The sequence below is a fragment of the Cyphellophora attinorum genome, assembly GCF_001299255.1.
Source record: "Cyphellophora attinorum strain CBS 131958 chromosome Unknown Contig47, whole genome shotgun sequence".
Lineage (NCBI taxonomy): Eukaryota > Fungi > Ascomycota > Eurotiomycetes > Chaetothyriales > Cyphellophoraceae > Cyphellophora > Cyphellophora attinorum.
Window position 1 is genome coordinate 79,345 of NW_017253275.1, and position 15,291 is coordinate 94,635.

At 54.9% G+C, this 15,291-nt stretch overlaps 6 protein-coding genes across 6 annotated transcripts; 2 read left to right on the plus strand and 4 right to left on the minus strand.

Moving 5' to 3' along the window:
* Nucleotides 1–220: 220 nt before the first annotated feature.
* Nucleotides 221–700, plus strand: AB675_3835 (Mitochondrial distribution and morphology protein 35; the record flags this gene model as incomplete). The annotated part of the gene is made up of 4 exons (XM_018143921.1): nt 221–261; nt 348–385; nt 456–526; nt 611–700. The coding sequence occupies 4 exons, from the start codon at nt 221–223 to the stop codon at nt 698–700; spliced, it is 240 nt and encodes a 79-aa protein (XP_017994920.1).
* Nucleotides 701–803: 103 nt separating this feature from the next.
* On the minus strand, nt 804–1,576 carry AB675_3836 (uncharacterized protein; the record flags this gene model as incomplete). The annotated part of the gene is made up of 2 exons (XM_018143922.1): nt 804–1,102; nt 1,153–1,576. 2 exons carry the CDS (start codon nt 1,574–1,576, stop codon nt 804–806), a joined length of 723 nt encoding a protein of 240 aa, XP_017994913.1.
* A 288-nt stretch (nt 1,577–1,864) lies between these two features.
* On the plus strand, nt 1,865–5,698 carry AB675_3837 (uncharacterized protein; the record flags this gene model as incomplete). Its single annotated transcript, XM_018143923.1, has 1 exon — nt 1,865–5,698. The coding sequence occupies one exon, from the start codon at nt 1,865–1,867 to the stop codon at nt 5,696–5,698; it is 3,834 nt and encodes a 1,277-aa protein (XP_017994877.1).
* Nucleotides 5,699–7,041: 1,343 nt separating this feature from the next.
* AB675_3838 (uncharacterized protein) lies at nt 7,042–10,414 on the minus strand (the record flags this gene model as incomplete). Its single annotated transcript, XM_018143924.1, has 3 exons — nt 7,042–8,729; nt 8,762–8,849; nt 8,894–10,414. 3 exons carry the CDS (start codon nt 10,412–10,414, stop codon nt 7,042–7,044), a joined length of 3,297 nt encoding a protein of 1,098 aa, XP_017994867.1.
* A 1,024-nt stretch (nt 10,415–11,438) lies between these two features.
* Nucleotides 11,439–12,719, minus strand: AB675_3839 (2,6-dihydroxypyridine 3-monooxygenase; the record flags this gene model as incomplete). Its single annotated transcript, XM_018143925.1, has 1 exon — nt 11,439–12,719. One exon carries the CDS (start codon nt 12,717–12,719, stop codon nt 11,439–11,441), a length of 1,281 nt encoding a protein of 426 aa, XP_017994890.1.
* Nucleotides 12,720–13,361: 642 nt separating this feature from the next.
* AB675_3840 (Lysosomal Pro-X carboxypeptidase) lies at nt 13,362–14,854 on the minus strand (the record flags this gene model as incomplete). Its single annotated transcript, XM_018143927.1, has 4 exons — nt 13,362–13,424; nt 13,495–14,021; nt 14,076–14,306; nt 14,362–14,854. 4 exons carry the CDS (start codon nt 14,852–14,854, stop codon nt 13,362–13,364), a joined length of 1,314 nt encoding a protein of 437 aa, XP_017994871.1.
* Between the last annotated feature and the right edge of the window lie 437 nt (nt 14,855–15,291).

Sequence of the window (15,291 nt, forward strand, 5' to 3'; positions counted from 1 at the left end):
GGCATGCCTGTGGAGAACCCTGCCAGTGGCGATGGCCCTACTGTGTAGGGCTTAGCTCGATAAAACAAGGCAACTACTCGTCACAGAGCTTCATTACTTCTTTTCCCTATGCTCTGTTCCTGCCGAAAGCACATCTCGGACCGAACGTAACTACACGTGCTCCATCCTCTTATCGCTGCAGGAGCTCTCGGTTGCAGCTGGCTGCCGCCAACATACTGCGATGTCGGCTTCGTTGGCCCCTGAATGTAATGAGGTCAAAGAGTACGTACCCTTTACATTTTCTGACGCTTGCGCCATGAACATCGTCCTGTCATCTCCTCGACGCCATGCAGCTGACCGCAGATCAGACGTTACGATACTTGCTTCCTCAAATGGTACTCGGAAAGTGAGTTATGTGCTCCGGTCCCGGTGAAGGGGGCCGCATCAGATGAGGACAAACATACTGATGAATGCAGAATACTTGCGGGGCAACTCTTCAACAGATGAGTGTGAAGGGTTGTTCAAGACGTACAAGACGTGTTTGAATGTGAGTGAAGACAACACGTTGCGTGTGGATCAAATACCTTTCGACAGGGAGGCATATAGGAGACAGCACTGACAGAATGCACAGAAAGTCCTGAAGGACAAAGGCATCGATGTTATGATCAACGAGGCCAGAGTCGATACACCTGAGACCGACGCCGAGCATCTCAAGCGATAGCACGGGCCGCTTAGAGCATGTCTTCGCAACATGCTTCATCAAGACACGCTCTCGACTCTGATGTACAACAGAAACTCTCAGCTTCCGCTTCGACTTGGCAACGTCACCGCCTCACGACGAGATCACTTCTCAGTACCCACTTCTCACCACGAACTACCTCTCGGCCTTCGTGCAGCATGCAGTCGTCATGATTGTGAAGCAACGCCATGCCAGTCTCCAGTCCAACTATGATTGGATCTGGCGCCCTCTGGCCCTTGCGAGCGGGCTCGGGGTAGAAAGCCGTCTCGCCGCCTTCGCACGTGGTCAGGTAGATCAGCAACGTCCACGTGGTCTTTCCTGGTGTTCTCGAGGGGCCAAAGGTCACTTTGTTGCTCTCGTCGTAATGCTGATCGAAGAATTGGCCTGTTTGGACATCAGCATGACAGCCGCCAAGGACACTGAAACTCACGCACCTGGCTTGTATCGATAGACACGAATGTTTGGATTCAGACCCAACACCTCGCCACGCCAGACTGTCTGCTCCTCGTAGCCTCTGACGAGATGCTCCAACGCGGTCTGCTCCCACAACAATTGCGCAAACTTAACGTCCTGAATTTGGAAACGGTCATTAACCCGAACCGCTTCGCCTCGCTTTGGTGTTCCAGGGGTTGTGGTGAGCGGAAGTGAGGATAGGAACGCTACGTAGTCTTTACAAAGCTTTGCACTCAACAAGTTGCGAATAATGAGAATCTGGTCGTGCAGTAACGTGTTGATGAATAGCGAATCTGGAGGTATGCCAGTCTTTAGAGAAGGCCAATTAGGCGCCGGGGAGGCACTTGTGGTCGGCGGCGCTGTTCCTGCTGCTGCTCCCGTCGCTTTGCTCTTGCCCTTTGGCATTGATGATATCGCTGCTTCCTCCCTGGCTTCTGACTCACTCGCATATGCTGTAATAATGTTCTCAATGAGCCTCAGGCCGATCAGCTATCCAGTCAAATACCAACTTTCTCCGCATTTGGTGGATGCTATTGGCTGCAGGGTCCATTTGTGGTGGAGATTCTCGAAAAGTTACCGCCGACGAGTTCACGACCTCGACTACTCGGACTGCCCCTTCTCTCCTCCCTCCAGCAGGACTCAACAAATCCCTCGACCTCGACGACTTACCTGACCGATGGAGCCGGCCTCTAGATGACGTCCCTAGAGCCGGCGACGGCATCGCATGGGGGAGGAGGACTGCCGTCCTGGACTTCTCCCCCAGCGCAGGCCCATGTGCCGCAGGACGAGTCCGAGCCCACTCAACAAGAACATACGGCCCGGAGCGATGAGCTGAATCGCATAGAAGAGTCAAATAACACGACATCCGTCGACAATATCCCGCCCCGACAATCCTCGTCAGCACCCGAACCCAACGACATCGATTCGAATCAGCAACAGAGACAAGGAGCACTCGACAATTTGATGGCAGCTCTCCAACAAAACCAGCAACCCATGGCAGCTGACGCTTCACAAGATGCAGGTTACTGGGGAGCCCAGCCAACCAACGCGCCACCTGAGCTGAGCAGTGACAAACGCGACGCTGCCAGTGCAAACGAGTTGTCACCATCACTCCTCTCAAATGTGGCACCCGGCCCAAACGTGACATCCGGCCCAACTCTCGATGAAATGCCTTCTTCAACTGCCGGTGAGCTTGACACCGACGAGCTGAACTTTGCACTAGAGAATGCTTTCTCACTAGCAGAGATGGAAGCGGCGACACAGCAGAAGCGCAAGATTGGCGCCTATGCCAAACTCACCTTTGACGATGGCCACTACTACATGTGTACACACTCGATGGAATTGGGTCGTGACGTTATAGCATATCAGGATGCACAAATGCGAGAACGAGAAGGTCAAGACGGACTACAACTTCGCGCGCGAAACTCCAGCAGCAGAATGTCACGACCATCGGATCGCATGAAACGCGGCCTCGACAGTCAGATGCCTGGCAGCGTCGTCAGCGAGTCTGGTGGCTTCGCCGGTCTCGACAACATTCCAACCGCTGAAGGCAGTTCCGGCCACGGCAAAGGTCATCCCTCGAACTCGTCACAAGTCAGCGACGCCGTCGATCCCTGTCATCTGGATCTAAGCAGAACTTTCGACTACGATAAGCGTGCAGAAGAGATTGCCGCCATCGATCCTGATGATGGCGAGAGGGCGGCTCCGGTGACGGCCGCACATCTGCCAAATCCAGACATGTGTCCATTGATCCCGATCCATGCGACGACCGACAGCGATGAACCTGAGACCGCAATTCACAAGAGAATTTCTCGCAGACATGTAAGAATCGAGTGGAGTGGAGAGGACGAGTGTTTTGTCCTCACAGTACTGGCAACCAATGGAGCTTTCCTTGATGATGTCTTTTACAGGAAAGGGGAGAGGAAGCTGAAGTTGAAGGATGGATCTCGCATTCAGATATCGGGAATCGAGATTCGTTTCGATTTGCCTCCCCCAGAAGAAAGCGTCTCGCCTTCTCTTCCAGAATTCGAAGGCTCGCCCGAGCGGCCCAGCACTATTACACCCATATCGACACCGGACCGATCAACGACACCTGCCAGAGTCAACGGTAGAGCTACAAACAAAAAAGCGTCACCGCGGACCATGCCAGCATCTGCAACAGCTGCGCCACTTGTCGGTCCAGATGGACAGCCAATTCAACGGAAGCGTGGGCCTGGAAGACCACCGAAAGATGGTATCATGAGCACCCGTGAACGAAAAGAGCTGGAGAAGAAGGCCAAAGCGGAACAAGCGAAAGCTGCTAATGGTGGAACTACACCGCCGCCGGCGGCTCGACCAAGGGGCGCGAGGCCCCCAACAGATGAGGAGTTGGCAAGGGCGACGGCTTCGAGGCAGGCGCAGAGCAACATCAGTACCAGTGCTAATGTCAAACGAAGACGGTCAGAGGACGGAGATGTCATGCAGTCCATCGAGGATGGTGAAGAGGACGATATCGAGAGGCGAGCAACGAAAAAGTCCCGGCAATCCAAGTCTCCGTCGCCAAATTATCCTCCAATGGAGTCTCTGACGGAAGAACAACTTGCCAGACCAGCGGACCCTTACGCTCGACTGATCTATGATCTGCTAATGGAAATCTACCCTCGAGCGCTGCCGCTGAAACAGATCTATCGAGCCATCAAGACCAAATTTCCATTCTTTGTGTACAAAGTAGAGTCAAATGGCTGGGAAAGCTCCGTTCGTCACAACCTCAACCAGGAATTCGACAAGCTATTCCACAAAGGCGAGAAGGAGGGCAAGGGCTACGCCTGGAGAGCTATACCTGGCGCACTACCTGCGCAGGGCGAGCGCAAGAAAGCTGCGGCAACAGGGACAGCAGCAAAGCCCAAGCCGCAGCAACCCCGCCAGCAGAACCCACCGAACCCATATATGGCGCCTAATGGGTATGGTTCTCCAGCTGGTGGTCAGTATCCGCCTGGCCAAGGTCCACCTAACCAGGGGCGGCCGTATCAGTCAACAGGGCATAATGCTTCCGGCACGACCGTCCGGGCTGCACCACCGACGAAAGTCCCCTTTCCTCCGAAGAAAAACAACCCGACTTCGGCTAGAGGGGTCTACGAGATTATACGATTTGAGTCTGGGATGCGCGAGCGGGCTGAGAAGAAGTCTGGCGCAACTGTCGCTCGTTTCATGCTGGTCTTCAATTCAGCCAAAGCTCGTGTCGTTCATGGAGCGCCAGCTTCTTTGATCCCAGGGCCAGAAAACAACGATGAGAAATGGATTGTGGAGCGACTCAAAGTCATCGTCAAGGATTACGCCAATCCAGAGTTTGAACGCTTTGATTACAAGCCACCACCGGCTCCAGTGGTCAAACCTGCTGCACCTCCTGCTCGACCACAGAGTAGCGCTCAAGCTGGACCTTCGCAGGGTCAAATAGCCAACATGTATAGCCAGCCTTCAGGCTCTGCTGCTAGACCGCCGCAAGGACCTATCGCTCCGCAGCAAGTACAGGGCCCTAACCGACCACCGCCGCAGATACAGAACCTTGGTGGACCATATCCAAGACCTTCTGAGCTTCGTGGGCAGAACAAACGACAATCGCCCTTTCCGCAACAACAACAAACACCTGGAATCACTGCTACCAGTGGTTCTGGCCCACAGGTGGCCGTGCCCAGACCAGGTTCCGCACTTGGTCCGTCGAGACCCGGTCCACCTGGCAATCCTGTCACGAATGCTACGCCTCCAGGACAGGCGAATAGTCCGTATCAGCATACTCCGCCTCGACCAGCGTCCGCGTATAGCATCTCGAGACAGGGTACACCTGGCACTGCAGGTGCGACTGCCCTGCCTCCGGGACAAGGAAATGGTCTCTATCAGCATGTTCCGCGATCAAATGGTCAGGGCAGTCCTCTGCAGCAAGTCGCTCGGCCTGCGTCGGGACAGAACCCACCTCAGCCATATCGGACACCTCAGCAGAGTCCGCTGACACAGCCGAATAGTCCTCAGTTAATGCCTCCGCAGCAAGCGCGACCAGCACAAGCATCTACGGCAATCAACAGCCAGCAGCCTGTGGCGCCAGTGCAGAATGCTCCGCAGCCCGTGTCGCCAAGAATCGGCCATTCGCAGCAAGTTTCGGCGCCCAACACGCAACAGCAGCCATCGACGCAGCGCCTGCCGCAGCAGGTCAACACACCTGTCGCTACTGGAGGCAGCGAAAACGCGCCCACACCTCCAGGTGCACCCATAGCTAGCACCACGCCAGCACCACGGCAGACGCCCTATCCGACTGTTGGACAGAGCATGCAAGCCGCCGCAGCAGCGTCTACGCAGAACGGCAGACCACAGCACCAAGCCGTTCCGAACTACGGTGCCAGCACCACGTCGGCCGCCGCGAGTTCTGTGCCGACTGCTGGATTCGCTCTGCACCTGAGCGACACCAACCACGCGGATGTTCAGGGCCATTTGATGGACGACAGCGGCGATACCACCATGAACACTACCGCTCCTGCGTTGAAAGCGACGACTGCTTAGACGGCATCAGTTGATGTCAATCACCAGCTGGACGAGCGTCTTCGGCGCCGGTCAGGCGGAAAACGCGAACCCAAGAATCGCGTCTGATTTAAGCACTTGCGTCATATTTTGTTTTCTGCGATGAAGAGGCTTTCGAAAATCGCGCAGCCACTCTTCAGTGGCCATACTAGCAAGAGTTGACTAGCAGGCCAGCGACATTCATTACCATCCAAAATTCAATTCTCACAAGCAAAAAATTTCTCGCCAGCCCACACACCAGTATGCTGTGCTCTGCACAGCAAGCCAGCCACATCTATTATTCACGACGATACCCAATGAACATGGACGAAGGAACGGACGCATAACGTAGGCACGGCGTAACACGGGCACGCATTCTGTTTATGGCGCTTATGAGGTACATAGGGGGCGGGTAATGCATGCATTCTGGGAATTGGAAAAGGCGCGAGAACGGTGTTGTGGATAGTCGCCAGGGGCTCTGGCGGGCAGTGCCTTGGTCGGCGTGGTATCTCGAAGGGCTGGCGTAGTTCTAATCATATTCATCACTTGTTGATCAATACTGTCGTTCATCGATTAGTTGGCCTTGGTCAACGGAATGGTCAGTACACCCTTGCTTTCTTTCTGTCTCGTGAGACCACCAGAATATATCTGCCGAGGAGATCATCCACGACTTCTCGGGTCATGTAGGTGCCTGAAGCCCTGCTCGAGAAATCTAGCACCCATCCGGTCTCGATCGAGTCAACCCTATGTCGAGTTCAAACGGTCTCTGGCGCTGTTCTCACTCATCACGATGTATCCCTATGGCAACTAGTCGGCCGGTCTCGTGGAAGGCTAGATCGGCCTGTCATCCGGCGCTAGATGAGCCCGAGACCTGGCCTTTCGCAAGACCGATAGTCATCCGGTCTGCGAAAACCGCTCCTTGTCAACCGGCGTCCTGAGGTGAAAAGGGGCACCGGGGAAGAAGTGCTGGAGGCAGGAGCAGCTCGAGGCAGGAGCAGCCCAAGGAAGGAGCAGCCCAAGGAAGGAGCAACCCAAGGAAGGAGCAACTCAAGGAAGGAGCAATTCAAGGAAGGAGCGCTCGAGGAAGGAGCGCTCGAGGAAAGAGTACTCGAGGAAGGAGCATTTGAGGAGGAAGCACTCGAGGAAGGAGCATTTGAGGAGAATGGACTCGCACGAGGAAGGAACGTTCGAGGCAGGATCACTCAGGCAGGAACATTTAAGACAGCCAGAACGCGCTTCAAAAGGTGAATTTGAAGAAACCAACAGATTATAGTCGTCAAAGAATCCTTCCAACGCCGTCGCTTACATATCCCTAGATTCGTTTCCTGATCAACCCATCATCCTCTTCACACCCTCCATTCCTGGTTACTGCCAAGATCAAGGTACAAGAACCCACTGAAACGATTACCATAGTAATCCACCATCCACTTCTGACTGCTTCCCAATTTCCCGCCCACCATCTTGTTCACTCTCACGACTTCGATCTTGCCACTCCAGTAGCCCTCCACGAACGGCTCGATCAAGCCTTCCGCGTCTTCCTTCCTCAGTCCGGATTTGAAACGCCGGTACTTCAGCATCTCGGCCTCGTACGCAGCTTTACGCTCGCGCCGCCAAGCGGACAGCTCAGCAATAGTATCGAGCTGTTTCTCCGGTTCCGGATTGGACTGTACTGGAGTGAGGGCTGGTGAGGGGGGAGATATGCCGTAGGGATTGTTGGTGTTGGCGGCATAATTCGCAGGGTGGGATGTTGGGCGCGACGGGATTCGTCGATGTTGGAGCTCTGGACTTGGCAGCGTGCCAGGCAACTCTGCTGTCGTGATGCCAGAGTTCGCGAAGGGGCGTTGATTGTGGCCGCCGTCGAAACTGCTCCTTCCATCACGGGACGAGCTGCGTCTACCAGCCGCCGGCTCGTTGCTTAGTCTCCTGTTCCTTCCCATCGGCAGGTCTCTCGGACTCTTCCACATGTTTGTGCCTCCACTCACAGTTGCTCCCCGAGTAATGGCATGAACCGGGCTCAATTGGCCACTTCCATTCCTTCCTCCAGGTGCACCGCCACCATGTACAGGGCTGTCCCGCCCAACAGCGGACTCCGCGTCTTCGGGGCTTAGGAGGACCTTGTCATCCCATACCGCCGCACTCGAGAAGTATTTTTCCTTCTCATGCTCATATATTCCACACTCGTCCTCTTCCTCACCACCGCCTTCAGCGAAGAAGCTGAAATCATCCGCTGCGGCGGACCAAAGATTCTCGGAGTCGCGATCGCCCGTGGATGATTTGGACATGTTCACTGCATTGCGTTGCCCGGATTGCCATGCTCGATTCCCGTTCCCGTTCACCGAAGATTTGTTCTGAGTGATCGCTGGTGCCTGAGCCAGTTCCAGAACTATGGTCTGAAGTGCAAATAGCTGTTTGGCGGCTGCCTTCTCTGCCAACGCTCGGGCTTTCCCGGGTGGTAGTGAGTAGTCAACAGCAGCATGTAGGCGTGACAGGACAGATTCCGCGGCGCAGGCAGCGATGAAAGCCTTGAGACGTGGTATGACAGGTGATGACTCCGGGACTGTCAATGGGACGGATGTAAGCACCAAAGTGCGAAGGTTTGGTAGATGTGACGGGTGGAGGCTGAAAGGTGCACTGATCTCGGCGGTTCCTGCTGGTGGAAGCTGTGAAGGTCGAAAAGAGAGCAGGTACTCGATTCGCGCTTGTCGCTGGCTGTACGGGGTGGGGAAGGGCGAACTTGCCCGTGACGTCGTCGCCGTAGCAGGCGTTCCGTTTTGCTGTGGGCCCTGCCTTCCTCGAGCTGTAACTGGCGGAGATTGTGTAGGTGTCGCGATCGGCAGAGGTGAGGGTTGACCTGGTGCAGATGTTGGATGAGGAAATCCTTGGAAATGCGTGCCACGAGCCGTCATGGGAGATACCGGTGAGAGGATCGAACGTCCTGTGCTGTTGGTGGAGCTCTCGTCCGATACATCGTGCGTGTGATGAGCCACGGCAGCAGTCGGACATTTGCCGTTCACGTGCGCGGATTCGTCGTGATCTGCGATAGGTGGCGGTTTGCATGATACGTACCCTCCAAGTTCACCTCAGGAGCAAAGGCACCTTCACCACGGATTGGTGCCTGGATGTCCGGTTCTGGATGTGCCTGGTTGTCTTTCGGCTGCGTACCGATAGGAGGACTCACTGCAAAGTATATCATATCACCTGGAAGCTCTGCCTCGGTTGCATTGGCGTGGCATCGAGCTCGAAAATTGGGTGATTATCTGAAGGCAGCTCCACGGCGTACGCCGTTGGCGCTGGCATCTCTGCAACATGTCGTTCGTCTCCGCCCATTTCTGCGGCATGTCGTCGGTCGCCAGCAACTTCTGCTATAGGCGAGACGGGCTCGTCAATGGACGGTCGAGGGGATCTTTTCGTCCTGACGATGGTGGCCCGTTTCTCAGCGGCCGCCGGCGGCTCGAAGAGACCTGTAACAACGGCATGATCGACTCTCAAGTAAGTCAAGTTCTTGCTCGCCGACTGCACAAGTACAGGAACGAGTTTTTCTGCCCCTGGAAACCTGACTTCGTCCACGTAACCTGTCGCAGTAGAAAGACTTCTTGTCCTCGAGATTGTCTTGACCGCATCAACACTCCCTCCATCCAGAAGATGCAGCCTTTGGCTTTTCAGCAGGCTTGATAGGCCCTCGACGCTCAAATTGTTCCCCGAGATGTAGAGATGAGTGAGGCCACCTTGAGGAATGTCCTCGAACGCCAGTCGGCCCGTCAGTGGATTCGTCAACTGCTTCAATAGTTCCATATCGAGATCCTCACTCCTCAGAGCATCGAGGCTGAAGAAGTCGGGTCCTGGTGCCATGCCCACAGGCCAATCCTCGACACGTCTGGTGTTCAGCCGATCAACCCCATTCCGCGGCTGCTGCCTGCTATAGCCCAGAAAGCAGGCCTGCATCAGGCTGCGCACGGCCATATCGGTCAAAGCGTTATCTCTGACATCCAACAACCTGACCCTGACACCGATCGAGTTGGCTAGGACTTCTAGCTCAGGGTCTCTCAGGCCAACGCCCTGCAACTTGAGTGCCTGCAGCTCTCCCATGCCACCCAAAGCAGCCAAGACGCCTGCATCCTTTGCACTTTTGGTGAAGCTCAGATCCAGGTAGACCAGGTACGGAAATCTGCGAAGAGCATGTTTCAGGCCCACGCTCGTGGTGTTCGGCTCGCTGCTCGCCAAGAGTAGCTTCAGACCATAGCCGTCCTCCCATACTCCTGGTCCCTCGATGACATCTCCATGAACATCACGCCTCGGCACCATCCTCGCCCGTAACGCCATCAGACTTCCATGATCGAAGAAGGGCAGCCCACCCACAACGAGGCTCTGCAGATTTGGCAAGCCTTCGAGTACATCACGGAGCCAGCTTGGTCGAGGACCGCCGTAGATTTCGCTGAGTGCCGGTGGTAGGTGCAGCGTGTGCGTCAAAGCCCTTGTCTCGATACGCGCCCTACGCAAGGTCTTCTTGAAGCGGGTAAGGGCGATGTAGACAGCATCGTTGGCGGTGCCAAAGTGAGAAGCCGGATCGCCCCAGAGGAAGGGAACGAAGATTGTGTGGAAATGGCGTGAGACCAGGCAGAGGGATGTGAGGGTCGAGGAGGAGAGGTATGGCGCGATCAGCGGGAGCGGTGATTGTGTCGTGGAGGAGTGGTAGGACGGGGGAACGTCGGTGAACGGCATGCTGCTTGGACGGTCGGTCCTAAGCAGGCCGGTCTGTGCTCGTGTGACTGTGCTTGTTCCCTTCTACCGGGCCGCTCTGGTGTCGTCTCGTGTATCGCAAAGCCCGTCCAACACAAGTACGGCTGGCATGGAGGGCACATGCGCGAGACTGCGCTTGCGTGCGTAGACTTCTGGCGACGCTCGACTGAGTGCCGCAGTGAGGACGTGGTCGCAGGTATATTGTGCTCGATACCGGGAGCTCGTGTTCGCATCCGCAACGGACCAGTTGCGGTCCTCGGCGAACTCGTGGGGACGTTTCTCTCGAGTGAGTGCTGGGATCCAGTGCTCCTGTATGAGTGTATAGTGCTCGGTCACGATTGTACGGGCGGCTCGGCAGTATGAGACGTGATCAGACGTCTAAGCGGGTGATCGAGTATTTCAAGTGTCGAAGACGTTTCTGCTCCAGCTGCCAATGCACAATTGCGTACGCGCAAGCAGTTGTCGATCGGATATGCGGCGGCTTGGTGTACGCGCCATGGGGGGTACCGTTGGGGGTGATCAGGGGCCCATATTTATGGAAGCAGCTGAACAGCCTCGCCGCCGATCCCTGTGAGCATGTGATTCATTTGCCGATGTCGAAGTACGTCTAGTCCTCAGAGAAAGGTCTCTGCATAAACTACTCGTTCAATTCCTGGCAGGTGCGAGAGACCGTCAGTGCTTTCCTGCATAGCTTGCGATCAAGTTGCTGGTGCCTGCTGGACCTCGTCGAAGCGACGCACTAGGCAGCTTCCCAGGCTCTCTGGGTGCTATACAAGAAGGCGCAACGGGAGGACTAAAAACACGCTGTCTCACTTGCTGCCGTCTGCTCACGACAATCTCCGCGGGTGTCTGACTCCAGCGCGATGTCTACGGTGAGGGCAATTGTCGATGTGATGTGAGGAGACTGTCTGGACCAGCACATTGAGCCACAGGAAGGCAGATCTGTCTCAATCAAGTACATTGCTAGCAACTCTCACGCAGACGCAGCGGCATCGCTAATTGGACATTACTTCTCCCTCATATGCAGTTGCTTCCTGCTGACACTCTCATCTGAGCCGTTCGCAAGCGGATGGTGCCCGAATTGTGAGCGCGTACCCAGCATGACGCCTCGCGCCTGCCAACTATGAGCAAAATCCAGGACTTGCCTCTCATACTCGGCCCAGCCAAGATCACCAGCAAAGACCTCGTCCAGCTTCAAGACGTCGAATGCGGCCTGCGCTGTGCTAGCTGCAGTGTGTGGCCGGAAGCCGGCCAATGCGTCACCCAGAATCATGCCTCTGCCACCCAGGAGTCTGCCAACTTCGGTGCCCTTCGAGGGAGGCTTCACGTCTGTGATAGCCTGCACGAAAGGCTTCTCTGTCTTCGTGACCAGCTCTGCGAACTGCGGTGGTAAATTCTTCTTGGCGCGGTCTTTCTGCCTTTCCCAGACATGTTGTTGCATCTTTCCGCCAGTTGGAAGTGTGAAACGGTGTTTACCACCATCACTATCAGTCATGATGTCGCCATACTCTTGACTCTCGTCCTCCACGTTCCAGTACCACACCCAGTTGACTCTCCGCTTTCCGACCTCAAGCGTTCCGTCCTGCCCAGGTATGGTATATGCTAGGATCTGGATGCCGTCTCCGTGAAAGAAGGTGAACTTCTCGACGAACACCGCCCGCGCGTCTTGACTCAACTCAGTCTCAATGACCGTCCCCCGAAACGCAACATAGCCAGCATATGTCCGCGAGGCGCTCTCATCCACTAGCAGCATAGACCTCAACCGGCTGCTAGGTCCATCCGCCGCGACCAAGAAGTCGCCTTCCTCCACACCTTCCTTCCCACCCTCCTCTGGCATCGTGCTCTTCCACATAATCTTCACGAGGCCCTGCTCCTCACTCAACCCCGTCACCTCCCTCCCAAAAGCATACTTGAACCTTTCCGATCCGGTGCCGTTACCGTCCAGCACCTCCCGTCCAAGCCCATACAATAAATCCCAACTCGTCATCTGCTGCCTCGTCCCCTCTCGATCGATGACTTTTCCGCCCTTATCCAAGTACAGCCTCTCCCGACTCTCCACACTCATCTCATCCTGCTTCTTCCCTGCAAACCTCTCACACCACTCCAGCACCGGCCCTCCAGCGACGATCCCCGCGCCCTGGTCGTGCAGTAATGGCGAAGGCGAGCGTTCTAGAATCGTGACCCGAGTCGTAGCGGGCAAGCGTTGCAGTAGCGCGACAGCCGTGAAGAGACCAGAAAGCGAGCCGCCGACGATGAGGACATGTGACGGTGCTTTCGGAGGCTCCATTTTCGTCCTGGTCGTTGTAGTATACCTGCGCGTCTTGGGGGAATATTGCTGGCGGGCTATAGCTAAAATCAGCGGGTGCTTGTTATTGCTTGCTACTGAACGTGACCAAATACATTTATAGACACGAATGCTATGCATTGCACATGTTGTGGTCGTCGTTAAGGCACTCAGCATAATGACATGGACGACTGCTATATCCGGTAGACAGGCCGCGCCTGATGTAAGCGACTTCTATGCAGTGATTGGTTCGAGCGTTTTGAAAGTTTGGTTCAATGATACTGTACCTACATCTCAGTGCCTACTCTTTTATCTAGGAATGGCGCTGGACGTCGAAAGATTGCTTAGCTGATCGATCGGCAGGCTTTTAATGCGCCTGTCGGATTTGTAACAACTTGAATAACATCCATTTCATTCTCAGTCTGCCCTGATAGTGATGTCCAAGCCGGATGACGACAGCCTTCACCGACTATCGCAGAGCGACGACACTACCTAGATACCCACAGCGCCCCGCCCAACATCAGTGTCCTTCATATTCGTCTCCTACATGTTCTCTTCCCGCTCCCAACTCAGTACAGCCCCAACCATTCCTTGATGTAGTTCAATTTAATGTCTCGGATCTGATCAGTGGCCGTCCTCAATCCTCTAGGTATAGTCGCATATGACATCGAATCCTCTGTATGGGCTAGATCGTGCATAGTAATCAACCTCGAATGGTCACGATCAGACGTCACTGTTAGCTGCGGGGAGCCATAAGCCGCTACAATATCCCACGTACCTGTACGATAAGTAGCCGCTCAGTCTGATCCAGTGTCTCCAATGTCAAGTTGAGTTTCTCGACAAAGTACTCGTTTGTTTCATTGAAGTCCGGCGCCTGCCAGGGAACGGCGTAGGGCGACCAGCAGTCACCCCCAACAGTGGTGTTGCTGGATGGCAAGAGGCTACCAGGCCGGCTGTCGCCGAAGCTGCCTGGAAAGTACGTGCACCGAATCCACTGGAAAGAGTCGCCGAAGAAGGTGGGCTGGCCAGTCAGGTTGCGGTTGTTGGGGTCGATACAGCCGTCTTGAGCCCAGCTGACGCCTCGAAGTGGGACTGCTAGGACTTCGCCAGGAGAGCTTGCGGCCAGTGTGAGGTTGATAGCGGTCTGGAGTGGATATGCCCAGGGCCAGACATTGACGAAGGCATAGTTGAATTGAGAGATGCTGTAGTAGGAGCTGGTGACTTTGCCATAGAGTTGAGTCCATTGCGTGGCGTTGGCTTCAGAGCATAGAGGAAGATCTGGCAGCGCATCTGAACAGTTTTGTTCTGTTGGCATATTGTCAGTCGTCTGAGGAAGTCTCGTCCAACGGGCGGTCTTACCAGCCACACATCTGGAGAACAACGAGGTGGCTTCTTGAATCTTGTAAGCTGCCTCGGCTGATTCGTCAAACCAGATATTGGAAACCATATCTAAGCCCGCGTAGTGGTGCGGATTGCCTTCCAGCGTTTGGCCACCGAACGAGTAGAGTAGTGGGGAAGATGCAATGGAACCATAAAAGGCATCAGGCTCACGTATGATGGCTTCGGCGGCAAGAAAGCCTCCATATGAGCCTGTTCGTGGCGATAAGCGCACGAAAAGAGTGGATATAGAATGGGTCTAACTCACCGCCATTGTAGATCACCTTGCTGTCCTGCGCGCCTGGAACTGTCTCCCTGATCCAATTCACAAAGTGAACACCATCCTTTATGGCATTATCTAGTGTCAGTTGCGCATAGTCATCAGGCCCAGGGTTAGCGAAATGAAAGTCTTCCGGATAGCTGGTCCCAAAGAAGCGGTGCTCGAGCGTAGCTACGATTGCCCCAAGCTCCTCTGCCCAGTCAATGAAGACGTTGTATTGTAGCAACACCAGTGGACTTTCAGCGCTCTGAACGAAAAGTATTGGTCCGCCTTCCCTGAAGTAGTCGGTGACAATCTGATACGATTGTTGGAAGGTCTCTTGGGAGTCCTTTGCAGAATGATCGAGCTTCTGAGTGAAGTTCAGGATTTCGGGGGTCAAGGTAGCTGAAAGCGGCGCTGTGGAAGCCTGTACCGCGTTGCTGACAACGGCGACGAGCACTAGTAGGAGAACGCAGAGGTGTGCAGTAAGACTGGAAAGCATGGCTGGGAAGAAGGAAAGTAGACTCGACCAACAGAATCGATGGAGGTGACGAGCAGCAGCTACCATCGGGACATTGTGAAGCTTTTATAGCTGCACAGCGTCGATCAAGCATCACTGAAGACCAACACCCTCCTTGTACTTACCCTGCCTCTGTTTGCGGCGTTGCATTCGTCGAGGCCCTAGCTACGCAAAGGGCATAGACAGACAGCAAATTGGCTGATCAAAGTTGGCACCATAGCAGCTGCTAACATCGTCATTGTCAGAGACACAGCCGTAGTGTGTTGCCTGATCTTTGCAGAAGTGATAATTGCCACCGCTGTAGCAGATGAATTCGCAGTAATAATTCGCACTTTCGAAGCAAAATGGGAAGAAGAGAGGTTGCAAGGATGATTCGGACGCCTTGTTGAAGGGTGGCGTCAGAGGCTAGGCAGCCTTGG